Source organism: Pelecanus crispus, chromosome 1, assembly GCF_030463565.1.
Source record: "Pelecanus crispus isolate bPelCri1 chromosome 1, bPelCri1.pri, whole genome shotgun sequence".
NCBI classification, from domain to species: Eukaryota; Metazoa; Chordata; class Aves; order Pelecaniformes; family Pelecanidae; genus Pelecanus; species Pelecanus crispus.
This window is the reverse complement of record NC_134643.1, coordinates 192,314,363-192,329,129: the sequence shown is the minus strand read 5'-3', so window position 1 is coordinate 192,329,129 and position 14,767 is coordinate 192,314,363. Positions and strand designations below refer to the sequence as shown.

General features: G+C 36.5%; 1 protein-coding gene across 1 annotated transcript in view; it reads left to right on the top strand.

Annotated features, from left to right (window-relative positions):
• VWA8 (von Willebrand factor A domain containing 8) overlaps nucleotides 1-14,767 on the top strand; it is a 103,817-nt gene that overhangs the window by 42,694 nt on the left and 46,356 nt on the right. Inside the window, exons 12-15 of the mRNA XM_075710520.1 lie at nucleotides 2,901-3,061; nucleotides 4,254-4,367; nucleotides 13,078-13,246; nucleotides 13,591-13,668. Coding sequence (XP_075566635.1) covers nucleotides 2,901-3,061; nucleotides 4,254-4,367; nucleotides 13,078-13,246; nucleotides 13,591-13,668 — 522 coding nt within the window. The remainder of the gene's footprint in view (nucleotides 1-2,900; nucleotides 3,062-4,253; nucleotides 4,368-13,077; nucleotides 13,247-13,590; nucleotides 13,669-14,767) is intronic.

Genomic DNA, 14,767 nt, shown 5'->3' with positions numbered 1-14,767 from the left:
AGTTCAGCAGTAATGACCTGGACCAGTGAAGGCTATGAGAAGTTTGATAATGCTGTGAATTTAGCAGATTTTTCTACTTTGGTTCACTTTTTTGAGAGACACACGATATTGTCCTAAATCCATGTCTAAAATTAAGGAGGCTTTCGTTTGTCCTGTGGTTCATTTTTATTTCCCAATAATTTCTGCAGGCACGAAAATAAGTAGTGGGGTACTTATCCTTGGTCTGAAGCAATAGCACTGTTTTTCTTCAGGCTCTGTGAAGAAATGAATTCTCAGATTTTTATATGTATAATTTTAACTTTTAGTTTTAATATTTGCTTCATCATTCTTTCCATCTGAAGCTGATTTAAGGGCTTGAATAGTGTGAAAAGGCATAGCTGTTTATATTGATTTCACAGAAAAAACCTCTAAAAGCTTTTGTGTTGTGCGATGAGAATCAAATTTACCTAAACCAAGGGTTCCCTAACCTTTTGAGCATATAGACCATCTCTTCTACTAACAGCTGGCTCAGAGAACAATTCCCGTCTCATTTGTAATATCTGACATCATTCTATGGATGTCTCATTATATGCAATTCCATGTAGGAATGAATTCCTTTGCTGACAAAGGAAACTCATCCTGATTAGGAAAGGTTTGTTTTTAAGTTGTCTCTTAATGCAGTTAAGCAACAGCAAATGAGAAGCAGCAGCCAGCTAGTTCTTTGTGGACTGTAGTTAGGGAAATTTCGGTTTAAATTGTTTAAAATAAAACATTTTCTCCCCTCAGAGTTTCAGGGGGAGGAAAAAAGCAATATTCAAAGTGATGTTACAACAGTTTCCCAGCAACTTGTTCCTTTTCTTCCCCAGCAAAAACAGTCTTTTAAGCACAGCACTAGTGTTTGTGTATTGTCATGTTTTTGTTTCTAGGATTTCTTTTTTTTTCTGCATGACCTCACCTCATCATTTTTCTTTACAAATTCCTTCCAATTTTTATTTGAGAAATACTAAACAAAATGTGAGTCCAAACTGGCATGCAAAGCAGGAAACATAGATTTTTCACCTCATAATTGCCAAGAACGTGATTAGCACTGTGAGCCATGAAAAATGGCTAGGTTGGAGGCTTGTATTGCTGTAGCTACGAAAGGAAGTGGAACAGAAGTTATCCTACTTGTTTTCTCTCCTAAACTACTTCTTTCCTGTATGCAAGGTATTTTAGAAAATAAAGCCAATGTAAAACACGTAAGTTACAATGACTGTTACAAATTAAAGTAAGCATTTTGTTTCATAAGGTAATATAATATTGCCATTGCTTAGCCCAAAATGAGGGGAAAAAAATAATTCATATATTTCTATTACTTTCCCTTCAAAGGGAGGGATTTTTAGTGTTAGAGTATTATAATACTGTATCTCATAATCCTATTTTAAAAATTGGTTTAGAATAAATAAATAGAAACAATAAGTCACTGGGCAGGTACTTAGCCATAAAACAAATTCCTTACAGAAACTGTGCAGCTGTTAGCAAATGATACTTCTTTTTAATGCATCACTAAATTGAATCTCATTCAACCATTTAAATTACAGTATAAACATTCATTTTATATTTCAGAAAATATTTTGCAGCAAAATACACTTCTGAGTTTATCTCCAGGAAATTAATGCATGGTTCTCAAGTCATTGTTGGAATTACAGATGGACATTCTATATAACATACTAGACTCCAAATAGGTTCATACTGTATGTTGTTTCATTCCTCTAAAGGTGAATTATCAGGTGTATTAGTTAAATAATTCACTTATACAGTCTTTACTAGCTACTGAATGCATACTTCTGATGCAAGTCCTGAAAACACTTAGATTTTTCTCTGGCTTTGCAAAAAATGTTTCATGTTCTGGTTTTAGTCCAGTTCATTAATAAAATAGAAAAGAGCAAACACAGCAGTAAAAAAACCCCAGAAATACAACAATAAAAATACGGTCTGGTTTTGTGGGTTTGAATGTGGAACTTTATATTACACGAATGTGGAAGCACTGAAGGAACCAGGCTTTGTCCTGTTATTTTAAGGCTTTTAAGGAAATGTAGAAAGAGGAAATGATTCAGGCCATATGACGTAATGTGTTCTATTTTTATTCTTGAAAGTTCAAAGGGTTTATAGTTGTGAAAAGAACATATGCAAAAGCTACAGCTACAATAGAAAATATTTTTCTCATCTGATTTTACGTTAAGTTGTGCTCACAGCACAGCCTGAGGAAGGAATTTCATCTTCACAAAATGACTATTACATCTTTGTTGCTCTAGTGCTTACCTGTTATAATGAAACATCTAAAATATCTGTGCTGGAGTCTATGCTAGATTTTGCCTTTGGTTTTGGTTTATCCCTTAAGCATTATTTTGTGATATGCTATGTGCTTTTGATATTTTGTGTGTTACTGGCTTCTTTCTTACTCGGTCCTTTATTCTCTGATGCTTTCGCTGCATTTTCCTTCTGAGAGGTGAAATGTCATGCTAGTTTGTGTTCAAGGTTGATGACGAAATCTTTGCTCTTTCAGGTGACTTCTATATGAAGTAAGTGACTCGTTTGTTCCAGGTGTAAATTGCTGCCCCCTTCTGTACACAAAGCTGTGTACAAGTTGTGATATGCTTGCCTTACGAGTAAGTGGGGGTGGAAAAAAGGCTTTTGTTCTGGTTTCAAAGAGGTGCTATTGGCAAGCCTAGAACTTCCAAAGACTGTTTAACATAATGTGCGTGTAGATTTGTGTGTATATTTCTAATAGTCTTTGGAAAAGTAATTGAAGATTTTCTGCTAATCTTCTTTGGGTATATTCTCAGGAAAAACAGAATGCAGGTTTTTAAGGAGAAAGCATGTACCTCTAGATGAAGAAAATAGAGCATAAATATATTTTTCTGATTAATTGGTATTTGCAGGATATGACAGCTAGAGATTTGCTACAGCAAAGGTATACTCTTCCTAATGGAGACACTGCTTGGAGACCATCGCCACTTGTTACTGCTGCTCTGGAAGGAAAGCTTGTTATTCTTGATGGCATTCATCGAATTAACCCTGGCACTCTAGCTGTACTTCAAAGGTCAGGATGTGAGCACAGATAAGTTGGGTGCGCGCGATCTGTTTGTTGAGCGCCTGCATACTGAGGAATTAAGTCCCTTCTGGTGAATATGACTCTATAACTTCAAGAATACAGTAAAGATCAAGCTGAGCATTGAAGTTTCATGGAGTATGTAATGTTCACTCTTTACATACTTAAAAGCAGAAGCAATTCTTTCATGTTCTTTGTAAGTCTGTAATAACAGGAAATTTCAGCTCTTTGCAAATACAGAATGCAAGTCTGAATTGGAGAATGAGCTAGATTTTACTCTGACCTTATGAAATCTAAAAATTGGTAATATTTGTGCAGTGATTTGAAAAGGCAAGATGTCAGAAAATGTTTAAAATACTTTGAATGCATTCTGCTTCTAAATAAAATGTGATCATTACAGTTATATGTAAAAGTATATTTTATATTGCTTGCAAAGAACTCTTTCTAAACATTATTTCATAATTCAATAAAAAATAAATTAAACTTTGCAGAACAGAAGTAGTAATAGTAAATACTATGTTAATAATAATCTATACTGTCAGGTCAAACTTTTCTGCTATTTCACGTGCCTGCATCATATGCTGTCTTTTGCAAACTTAAAGGGCATCACCAACTTTAAAAGCAGGTTGTAAAAACATTTTGTGCCTTCTTTTATTATATATATTTGCAGAAGGGTAGAAGAGAGAATTATGCTTGCCTGTTTTTTCCCTTTTTAATCAGTTTAGCTTTGCCTTCTGGTTTTTCTTCTGACATGTGCATGCATTATATCTAATCAACTTTTGCATAAAAAAAATAAAACCTGGGTCTGTATGTATGTTAATCATTAAAGCCAACTGAAATATATTGCTTCAAGAAACAAAACAAATATATTACTTGGTACAAGTATAACAGAATGGCTGTTTCATGCCATTTATGCACACTACTGGTAAGACAGAATTTTTTGTTTTTCATTTTCTTACCATATCTATTAAAACTAAGTTGACTAACTGACTATGCACTGAAACTGTTTACTTAGGCATATTATTTTACCTTCACAACTGGATGCATCTTAAATTGGTATAGCTTTTTCTTTCTACTATGACCCATGTTGGCTGAGGCAGCTTTTCAAAAAAGCATGAGTTGATATAAGTATTTTAAAAAGTAATCAAAGGCTAGATAAAGCTTATTCTTTATTTTCAAACAGACTAATACATGACAGAGAACTGACTCTCTATGATGGCACCAGATTGTTAAGGGAAGATAGATACCAAAACTTAAAAGAAGAATTACAGATCTCTGATGAGAAACTACAGGAAAGGTAATGTGTGAGCACGACTATAGAATGCAAACAGTGTTTCATCCTGTAAAGAGCTTAACCTCGTCTTTTTTTTTTTTTTGACAAAAATGTCATGCAAAATGCTTCCCTATTAAATTCATACCTTGTAATTACTAAGAGAAACATATTTTAAAAGTCAGTTTCCTCATGAGCTTTTCTTCTTTTTGTGGCATGGGAAAATTATATCCTGTTTAGAGTGCTTGAACTAAAAGGAAAACATTCAGTATCCTTTAACAGAAGGAGTTTGAAATTGAAGAGATATTATAGTACATAAAAAATAGATATAAACGTATATAATATTTAATTTTGGATCAGTTTATTAAGAGAGTTGGAAAATAAAGCTAGATTGAAGTTAAATACAACATTACTTTCTTTTGCCTCATTAGCTAGAAAGCTGGTATTTAATTTACAACTAATATGGGGCAGGAAATCCTAAGGATGGGTTGGGACCCATTATGCTTATTCTTTTTGTTTCTTCACTTCCACTTGTCTGCTAGAAACATTCCACGGATAGAAATGTTTTCCAGTCCTCTGAGGCCATACTTGATACACAGTCAAACACTGCTGACCAATTCTAGTTCATGGGAGGGATATTGTTGAGTGTACGTCAAAACAAATGCAATCTAATATTCAGTAGTATATAAGGAGCTAAACATACTGTGATTCTTAAATGACTCTAACCTCTGAAAGAACAGTAGAAGTTTTATGTCAGATGTCTGTGCGCATATTTACACTGCAGAGTGTGCATGTGCCCAAACTTTGAAGAAGCCTTATCGGTTATATGTCGCCCTTTTCGGCATTCATGATGTGCCACCCTGTTTCTCTCAATTGTCTCGCTAAATAATTTTTTTTTTCTTTGACCTCCTTCATAGTTCACCCTTTAGAAAAGCTGTTTTTCTTTTACTGCATGGTGATTTTGTTATTTCTGGTTCCTCTTTCATCCAAAATACTGTGTTTTTTTTAAAAAACCCCAGCAACAAACCAAACCAAACTTCATTTTAAGTCTTCCATAGCATGCATTTTTATTTTTTTTTATGTATGGTGTAATCTAAGCCTACTTGTTGCAAATTGTATCCATGCTGCTGAGGCCATACACCCAGATAGATGGGCATTTCCTGCATTTGTTTTATATGAGTGAAGAACTATGTATTAGGGAAGTGGACTGTTTATCAGGATTTTAAGCCTAGACTTCGAAAAGGGAGGCAAAAAAGCTCCAAGGATCCATCTGGGATGGTATCCCAACTTTGCATTGGACTTTGTACTTCAAAATACATCTGGTTACTGTGTGGGTCTCCACCCTGCTCTGTGTTCATGGTCTTGTCCAAGGTGCTTTCAGGCAGAATGGCAGTGGCTATGCTGTTTCGCTTACTGCATGGTACCCTTTAGTTCATGCCAATATACTCAAAAAACCTAGACAATTCATCACACAATCATCTTCACTACTGCCCCTCTTCCTGCATCAAATCTCCCTCATAAGAAAAGAGCTTTACATCTGGATTCTGTGTCTCCCTGTTTGTTCTAACTATGGCTGTTTTGGCAGTGGGCTCCCTTATAACCTTCATTATCTGTTAGACCATGAGAACTGTCCGAGCTGTCTTCTTTAATGACTGTTCTGCAGACCCATCTTCCTATGGTGCCACCTCTGTACACACTTTCCTTCCCTTCAGTATCGTTGAGTAACCTTTTGGTTCCACTGTTCAGTGCTAATTGTGCATTGCTTTTGACTACTTTGGAGGCTCCAAAAGTCTCTTTTTGGCTTTCCTCGGAATGCTGTCCCCCTTTCCTTCAGACTGCAATGTAATGCTTTTACCTAGCCACCTTAATACTTTGCAAGATAGTGTATTGTGAATTGCTAAGTTCTGAATTATGTATTTGGCTGACAGTGAGCTTTCACCCTCTAATCCGTAAATAAGGGGTGTCTGTTATCTTAGACAGGAATACATTTCTGATTAGTACTTGATCTTAAACTAACAAACCCCCCTGTGTAGGCGTTCTTGCATGTGGAAATTCAGTGTGACCATTTAGCACCGTCTTGAATACAGATGAAAATTCTTGGTACCGAATTAGCTGAAGTCCATTGTGCTGAGAATCCCACCTTCTTCTAGGTGAAACGTTCAATCTGGCCCCTGTTCAACTTTTTTCTGTAATGACATATTCAAAAGAAGCTAGGGTAAAGTAATGCAAACACATATCCGCTTCTTTGGTTTTGGCTGTGGGCTTCTTTAGCATCAGTGAATCACTGCTCTGTAGAGAAGTCACTGTTCTGATCAGCCCTTGAGGAACCGAAGGTGTTCCAGGACCTCACCCTTGTTTTGGTCCCTTACATATTCTGAAAACATCACTACCTTTCACTGGCTTCAGGATGCAATGTCAATAGTTGCTCTTTGATTTCAGGACTGCATTCCTCCCTGCTACTCACCCTTTTCAGCAGCAGTTACCTGTCACTACAAGCTTCAGTACCTTCCAGTGTTGCAGAACATCTGTGCAGAATCAGCCCTTCTCTCCAGACACCTTCTTATCAAATGTCTAGGGTGCTGACAGCTGATTTAATCACAGACTAAGAAAACATGATGGTGTTAACCATCCCTCATTTGCCTGCAAAAGATTACCTTGTGGAGACGTTATATAGAATATGTTGTAACCTGAATTTATTAGCAGATTGGCTGGACAAATTCTAACTTTAAATCGTGACTGGGAGATGCTTTCGATATTGATGAGAAATGTTGTGTCTCTTGCTGTGTGTCAGTGGCTGTGGCTAGTGACCTTAGCTATATTTCTGATGTTAAGAGTAAGATGAAAAAAGAGCGTTACTTATCCTGATTTACTGGATTTGACTAAAGTGATTTCGGTACAGTTGCTCTTTGAGAGGCCTGCAGAATATACAGTTCCGTCATTCCCAGTTCTGCTGGGACTGAATCTGGAGTACTTGATGAGTGACACATTAAGACTAGTGTTAATTTTCCAGTAAGGGAGTTCCCCATGGAAAGTGGTTTCAAGTTTTGTTTGAATCAGGAGATTGTTCTGACTCTTTTTTCCTAAATCCGACTCAATCAGCCTCTATTCCCATTTGTATATAGGGAATCAATATGGTACATAGAATACATATTAAGTTACAAAAGTAACTTTTTATTTTGTTATTAACCTTTTTATTATCTACCTGATCTCATGTACTAACGTAGTTCTTAAGAGAAACAGAGGAAGGGGAAAAAACATACTGAGAGGTACATCAATGATTCAGTGGAAGTGCATGACAGTTTTAAATGTCTAAGCAGTCAGGCAGGACCTGAATGAAGCAGCTGAAAATAGTCATAAACAGAGGAGATGTAAGATCAAGAGAAAAAGGAGTATTTCTGAAGGACTAGAATTTGAAAGAAAGAAGCCAAAAGCTTCATTAGGAAATCATTCGATTAGGAGAGGGAAAGGCCATCTTCAGGATTTCAGTTAAAAGCAATAGCTGGAGACTGGAAGGCAGCTGTGATAGAGAAGAACTGATACGTTACTGCCATATGTCAGAGAAACCGAGAGCATGGAGTGCATGCTTCTTCCCCCGCCCCCAATTTGGGTCAGCTTTGCTGTGCATGAGTGTTCTTGATTGTAGTGACTATTTGTAGTCTAGTTTGCAGTTTGTGTCTTCTGTGCTATTTCTAATGATTCATAAATACAAAATAGCTCACTGTTACTCTCTGTTCCCTTAATTTAAGACTTACTAATGAGGTGGCCAGATGCTGTTGTAAGTTACATAAATACAAATATGTCTTTCATAATGGAAAAGAACAACTGATAATGCTTTTTAGTAGACTACTTGGACTCAGTACTTTGTGCATGGAATTTTAAAACAGAATTTCCATTTAAATCCATTTTAGAGAAAAGGAGTACTGTTGCTAACCAATGAGCCAAAACTTCTGTAAACATTTTTTTTAGTCTGTGTTTGTAAAAGGATTTGACATACCTAAAGATTTTTCCTATTTTGAAGAACAGAAAAATTTGAGATATTAATGGAGAAGTTTTAGGGGATCCCTTCTTCAGACAAGCAAGACACATTTTGTCCTAAGCTTTCATACTCCTATGTGAAAATATTTGATAGTAAAAAAAAAAAAAAAGTAAAAAAAATGTTTTTTCACAGTTTTAGTGCCTTTAATTTTTAGTGCTTCAATAGTAATAATACTCATATATGTAGTAGAATGGAGAGGAGAACACTGCACAGTCCATCACTTAACTTCCAACCCTGATAAGTCAAGAGGTTTGGGGTTTTTTTTAAATAAAGGGATGGTATTTCAGATCACACTATGGTCTAAAGAAATCACATGCTTCTGTATACGAACGTAAACAGTATTACAGTAGAGAATGTGAATGTGCTTAAACCATGGCAGTGTCAGTAGCAGTGCTGGACAAAGAGGGAAGTATTGTTTGGTTTTCAGATTGTTTTCAGGTTTTGCAGGTTAAAACACTATTTTTCATAAATTATACCTTTGGACAACTTTATTTAAAGGTTTTATTACCATTGTAAGAGCTAATAAAATATATTCTTATTTTAAATTATGTTCATTATTGTCATTGAGTTATATGTTGACTATTAATTTCATTACATTTCTACATCTGTCATGTCTACTGGCATTTTTCTGAGAAGGGCTTCAGACTGGTGGGTGCAATAGCTCTGTGAGGACTGACAAGTGCAAGCAGTACGTTTGCCCTTGTGAGATTTTGGGATAGTCCTTGGCCTGCTGACAAGCCTATAAGCTACAAGGTAACTAGCAGCGGGCACAGACCACATTTTCCTCTGTTCTTTCTTGTGCCAGTTTGGCTGCGGAGTTAAGTTAGCAAACAGTCACAGTAAGATGACATTCACTCATTTGAGGAAACTTAAGTATTTTTGTTTATGAGTTTGAGGAGAAGAAAAAAAAAGCTGGCCTTGAGAAAGTGACAGATGATCCTTAAAGATCTTTTACATAGACTGAAATTATAGCTGCTGATTCCTTACTCATTTAATGATTGTATGATTCATTTTCCTGAACAGGTTCAGAGATTAAAAGAAAGTGTGCTCAAGTACTGTGCATATCCAAGATTTCTGCATAGAATTTCTTCTGTAATCATCCATTACTTCACTGAGACAGATACTGTAAAGGTAGCACACAGCCTTTACAAGATGAGCAGTGAAGTGTTGGTTTGTCTTACGATGCAGTATTTTAACCTGTTTGGGTGGATATCCCCCCCACAACACGCGCACACACACACAGATAATAAGTCCTTGGTGTGGTGAGCAGAAAGGCAGCTATTATGGGAAAATCTAGAAGTAGGTATATAACAGGATTGTTCAGAAGCTAAAAGAAGTCGCTCATAATGCATGGGTGGGTTTAATGCCCTGCAGACAGTGGATTTTCCATGCGATTAGGTTGAAAGGGAACACACAGTAGATGAGACAAATATAAGATGTGTCAGGGAGTGAATTTAGCAAGCAATACAAGTTTTTAATTGCTTACATTTTCTAGCTTTTACTTCATTTTTTGTTGTGTTTTCTTTTTTTTTTTCCAGTTTAGTGAATTTGTAGATAAAGTAATCTGTTAATTTTAGACGGTGGTGAAATTTAAGAAAAACAGCAAGAAAACAACAATAGGTTATTGTGGTCCTAGTGTTATAACAATTCCCAACTCATAAAATTTGATAGAAAATGAGATTTATTAAATCATGTTACAGGAAAAGACAACCAAACTATTTTGGCATTAGGTGGCATTAGGAATTACTTTTTTTTTTTTTTTTTTTTTTTTTTTTTTGAGAAGCCTCAATTGCTCAGAACCACATGTCAATAGCAAGAAAATCTTTCCCTAAAATCACCCAGAACAGACCGTGTTCTGATCTTCCTCTTGAGAGCTGTGGTGGTAATCCTTGGTTGGAATTAAACACAGATGTCAAAAGAAGGACATGCATATTATTAGGAGAGTGCTCTGCTACCTGTGTTGTCAGGGAACATTTAATAGAGAGAAGGATAGAGAGTCTCTGCATTAATCAACTAACACCAAATCTTCCCACTGCGTTTGAGGCTCATTAATTTAAAAGGTGTCAAATTTTTAACAAGATACACTTACTTGGCCTTCATGTGCAAAGAACACAAGATGTCAAGGGTTTCTTTTTTTACAAAATATAGCTCCATGTAGGAGCTCCATATTGTATTCCTTTAAAGATTTGATCTGTAGTACGATGGAACAACTTTGAAGCTCTTCAGTTGCGCTGATGGAAGCTGGGAACTTCCAGAGCATTGCAGGATTGAGTCATTTGTGACATTTGTTTTAGTAATACACTTAGCTTGACATTTTCAATATTGCAAACATTAGTCCAAACAATAGGCTTTTGAAGTAGCCAAATAGTTTTATTCATGTTTACAAACTGGAAGCCTACAGCAGTGATATTGTGATATGTTCAAGTCCGGAGAGTACGTCAGTGACTTAAACTGATACCACCAAGTTAGCTTGCCCTGACTTTGCATCTCCTCTCCTCTGACTTTTCCCTGTGCCCTCCCTGGGTGTCCCCACCATGCCCTTCAAGTTAGGCAGTGACGTGGAGGCGGTACAAGAGAAATGTGTTCCCTTTACTAGGGAAGCTGACTGCTTCTTCTGTTCTTTTATGGTATTGCAGAAGGACCAGAATTGTTCCTTCGGATTTGGTGGATTTCTGGAGGAGGGTTGTTTTTCTTCTTAGTAATGGCAGGGGGGAGGTGAGTCTGGAAGTATATGTATTTATCCTGTCTAGGAAATGTTTTCTTCTGTAATAAGGTTGGCAAATATTCCCTGACCTTCTTTTATGCTTAGTGACAGTGACATTCCCATTGGTTTCTCTTTCATGTGATGTTTTCAGACATTTATTTCTATTTTTATCAATCAGGGAGTAGCTTCTAGGCTTATGACTTTCAGCTGAGAGTAACTCATGCCACCCCTTGTGTTTGCTTTGATACAAGAGACTGTTTGCTATAATTGCTCTGTTGTATCACAGGTTTTTTGTTGTGACGAACAGATGAGCCAGCTATGCAGTAGTTTTGTTAATTTGTGTTTAATGATCATAGTCTGTCTTCAGATTCTCTTGCTTATGCCGTAGTTTCCCCCCTCAGTTTAACCAGGAAGAATACTTGCCTCCAAGTGTTCTGATTTCAAATGTAGTAATTTCTATGGAAAATGGCATGATAACAGGCATATCTAGCAATATAAACTAATTAAATTTCACTTGCTTTTTCCGATTTAACATCTCTTATTTTAATAAGAGTACTGTGAAATCAATTGTTGAAAACAGGCCCTCCTTGCACAATTTGAGTGGCTTTTGTATCTGACTTGTCACTTTTTATTATTTCTGCCCCTTCTAGAGATCATGCAATTGTGCTGATTGATGAGTAGCAATGAATTCCCAGTCTGAAGAGGTGATAGTATTACATAGATAAGGGAGACAAAAGATGTGAAGAAGGCAAAGATACCAAAAACCATTAGGCAGCAGTCTTCTACTGCCCTAATACACGCATCTAGAAGTTGTGTATTTTAAGTTTGCGTTGATCACAGTAAGCTCCCATTATCTTTGGTGGAATCAAATAAGCAGGTGTTTAAGAGACTGTTAGTCACCAAATCCTGCAGTGTGAACTAGGGGACACTGACTGAAGCTAGCAGGGCAGTGCCATAAAGATTTAAAAAATAATAATAATCAAAGTACCTTTTTCAACCCTGAACAGTGCATGTGTTGCCACAGGAAGTTGTGGAGGCAGATGGGTTTAAGAAGTTCAGAAAGGGATTAGACAAATTTGTGAGTAAACAGACATTAAAGCAAGTAGATATCTACCCTCCAATGTCTTTGAAGATATGATTGTGAGTGCTGGGAGAGTATGAGGGGGACAGACTACTGGTAGTGGCTAGGCTTTTGTGCTTTCCCCAAGGAGTAGCTCCAGCTGTCATAATCAGAGACAGAACATGTAGCGAGACGGGTAGATTGAAGGACCCAGTAGGGCATTTCTTAAGTTCTTGTAAGTCTTAATCTGCCATTGGAGGCACCTGTCTCCCCATGCTGACTCTAAAATGCGCCAAGGGTGAGCTGACTCATTTGGTCTTTGAAGTATAACTTTCAGGAATATTATGAAGTTAGGCATATTAATCCCACCCCAAGAGTCTAGGTGTTTTTCCAAGGGCCACAAAGAGCATCAGTAAGAGGAATGTTCCTAAACTGTTACTAAATCCATCTCTTCCTGGTAGCTAGGCCAATTTCTACAGTGTCATCCTTTCTGTCAGTCTAATTGAGTAAAAGAAGTTACTCATTACTGCAGCTCCGGTAGATCTTGTTCTGTCCCTGATTTGCCTGTGAGACATCCTGCTTTAGGTAAAGCATTTGTAAAAGTCCGTCAGATGAGTGAGATGTGTCCATTCCAGACATACAATGCAATAGACTGTAGCTTAGTCGTTCGTATTTGTTAATCTGGAGGCATGCAGGTCCTGTTGCAGATGAGGAGACTAGGGTACCCTTCTGAGCATAAAAAAAATTGTAAATTTAGAAAATTGTAAGTCATATTATGCAGTGTTTGTCTTTTTTTTTTAAAGTTGCGTTGCAAATGGTCTGAATAGACTGTGATATGATTCAGTATAATAATTCTTTTTTTTCATCCACTGTAAAAATTAAATTTTATATTCACTGCTTAAGCCAGGTAATGCATTTTTAAACTCTTTTTTTGCAGGTCTATCTTTCCTATCCATCCTTCTTTCAGAATAATGGTCTTAGCAGAACCTCCTGTCATTGGTAGTAGTACCCAACAATGGCTGGGTCCAGAGTTTCTGACACTGTTTCTTTTTCATAATGTTCGATCTTTAAGCAAGAGTGAAGAAATTGAAGTTATTAAAAAAATGGTAAGTACGTTCAACGTTTTAGACACTTACTATTGCTTACTGAACACGATTCTTTACTATGTAAAAAATATTTTGCTATTTCAGTGTAGCATAAATGAGTCTTCATTTTCAAAGCTTATCAAAGCAGCATATCTGCTTATCCTTTAATGATATTGATATAAATTAGCATTCTTATTGTGATATTAAATGATACTGTAATAGAAAAATGCTCTTTGTCAAAACTGTATTCCTTGTTGGTTGACATAAAGCAACTGCAGCAACTGTATGCTCATTGCATCTGGGTGTAGCTGTATTGGAACTTGCATATCTTGCAGTAAGATTAATACTGTTTTTCTTTCAAGCAGATTCCAAATGTACCTAGTGTTGCTGTGGAGCAGTTGTTGTCATTAACACACAAGCTTCGGGAGACAAATGATGCCACGGTGAGCTTTTATTTTTTTTTTAAACTTTACTTTCTCTGACTGTGACTGTTTCTTTTAACAGAGGCTGGGTGAAGCATGCTAAGCTATAGTGTTATTTCAAAGGCTGCCTGATTGGAAAACCAGCCCCAGAAAATTATTGCTGGCAATTACTGCAACACATGCTGTAAACTTTTTTGATTTATGATGTACGTTTTTAGAATCTGCATAAGTAAAGCTTTTAGGAAATTGCCCGAATCCCAGAGAAGTCAGGCAGAACAGTACACATGTTGTTGATGGGTTTAGATACATGGCTCACAGTGAAACATGCTTGAGGTACCTTTTGAATAGGTATGGATATAATCATGCGTGTCCAAATGTTTTTTGATTACTTCAGTCATTGGAACTTTGGTAGCTGAAATTATTGGGGCCATTATAAAATGCCAACAGGCAACAGCAAAGGCTCAGAAAAAGGAAAGCTCCAGAACTCCTGGCTATGTTACTGCTACAGGCTATTCTATTAAAGCAGTCTTGTCAAGGAAAAGATGTTCTGCTGACATAGTAACCACAAAATTCTTTAAAAAGATACAGTCAAATCATGGTGAAAAGAAAAAGAAATTAGTGCTATGGCAACTAAAGCACTGGATGTTTTTAATTTAACTAAAATGTAAAACACTTTTAGTGGAATCCAGCAGTTTAACTGGTATGCAAATGTAATCTGTTCTCCTTAATTTTCATAATTTTATCATGGTTAAGTTTTTACAGTATTACTATTTAAGAAGCTGAGAGAGGCTGTTATGCTCTTCTGAGCTTAAAAAAAGTAAGTAAAACGGTTGACTTTTAGGTACACCTTTTGGACAGTGGTGGTGGTGTTATCTGTTTAGCTTCCTACACCTAGTGTATAAATGTATTGGTTTTGACATACTTGGAGACATACCATGCCTGAACAGAGCAATACAAAAATCCTTTCCAAATACATGGATGCCTATAGCATTGTGAAATATCTAAATGAAGTATGTGATGTTGGATGAGAAGTGAGTCACAGTATGGATTGAGGGAGGATTCTTGTAGATCAGCAGTGACATGAGACATGTTGGGAATAGCATACCTGTGCGGAGAGCTG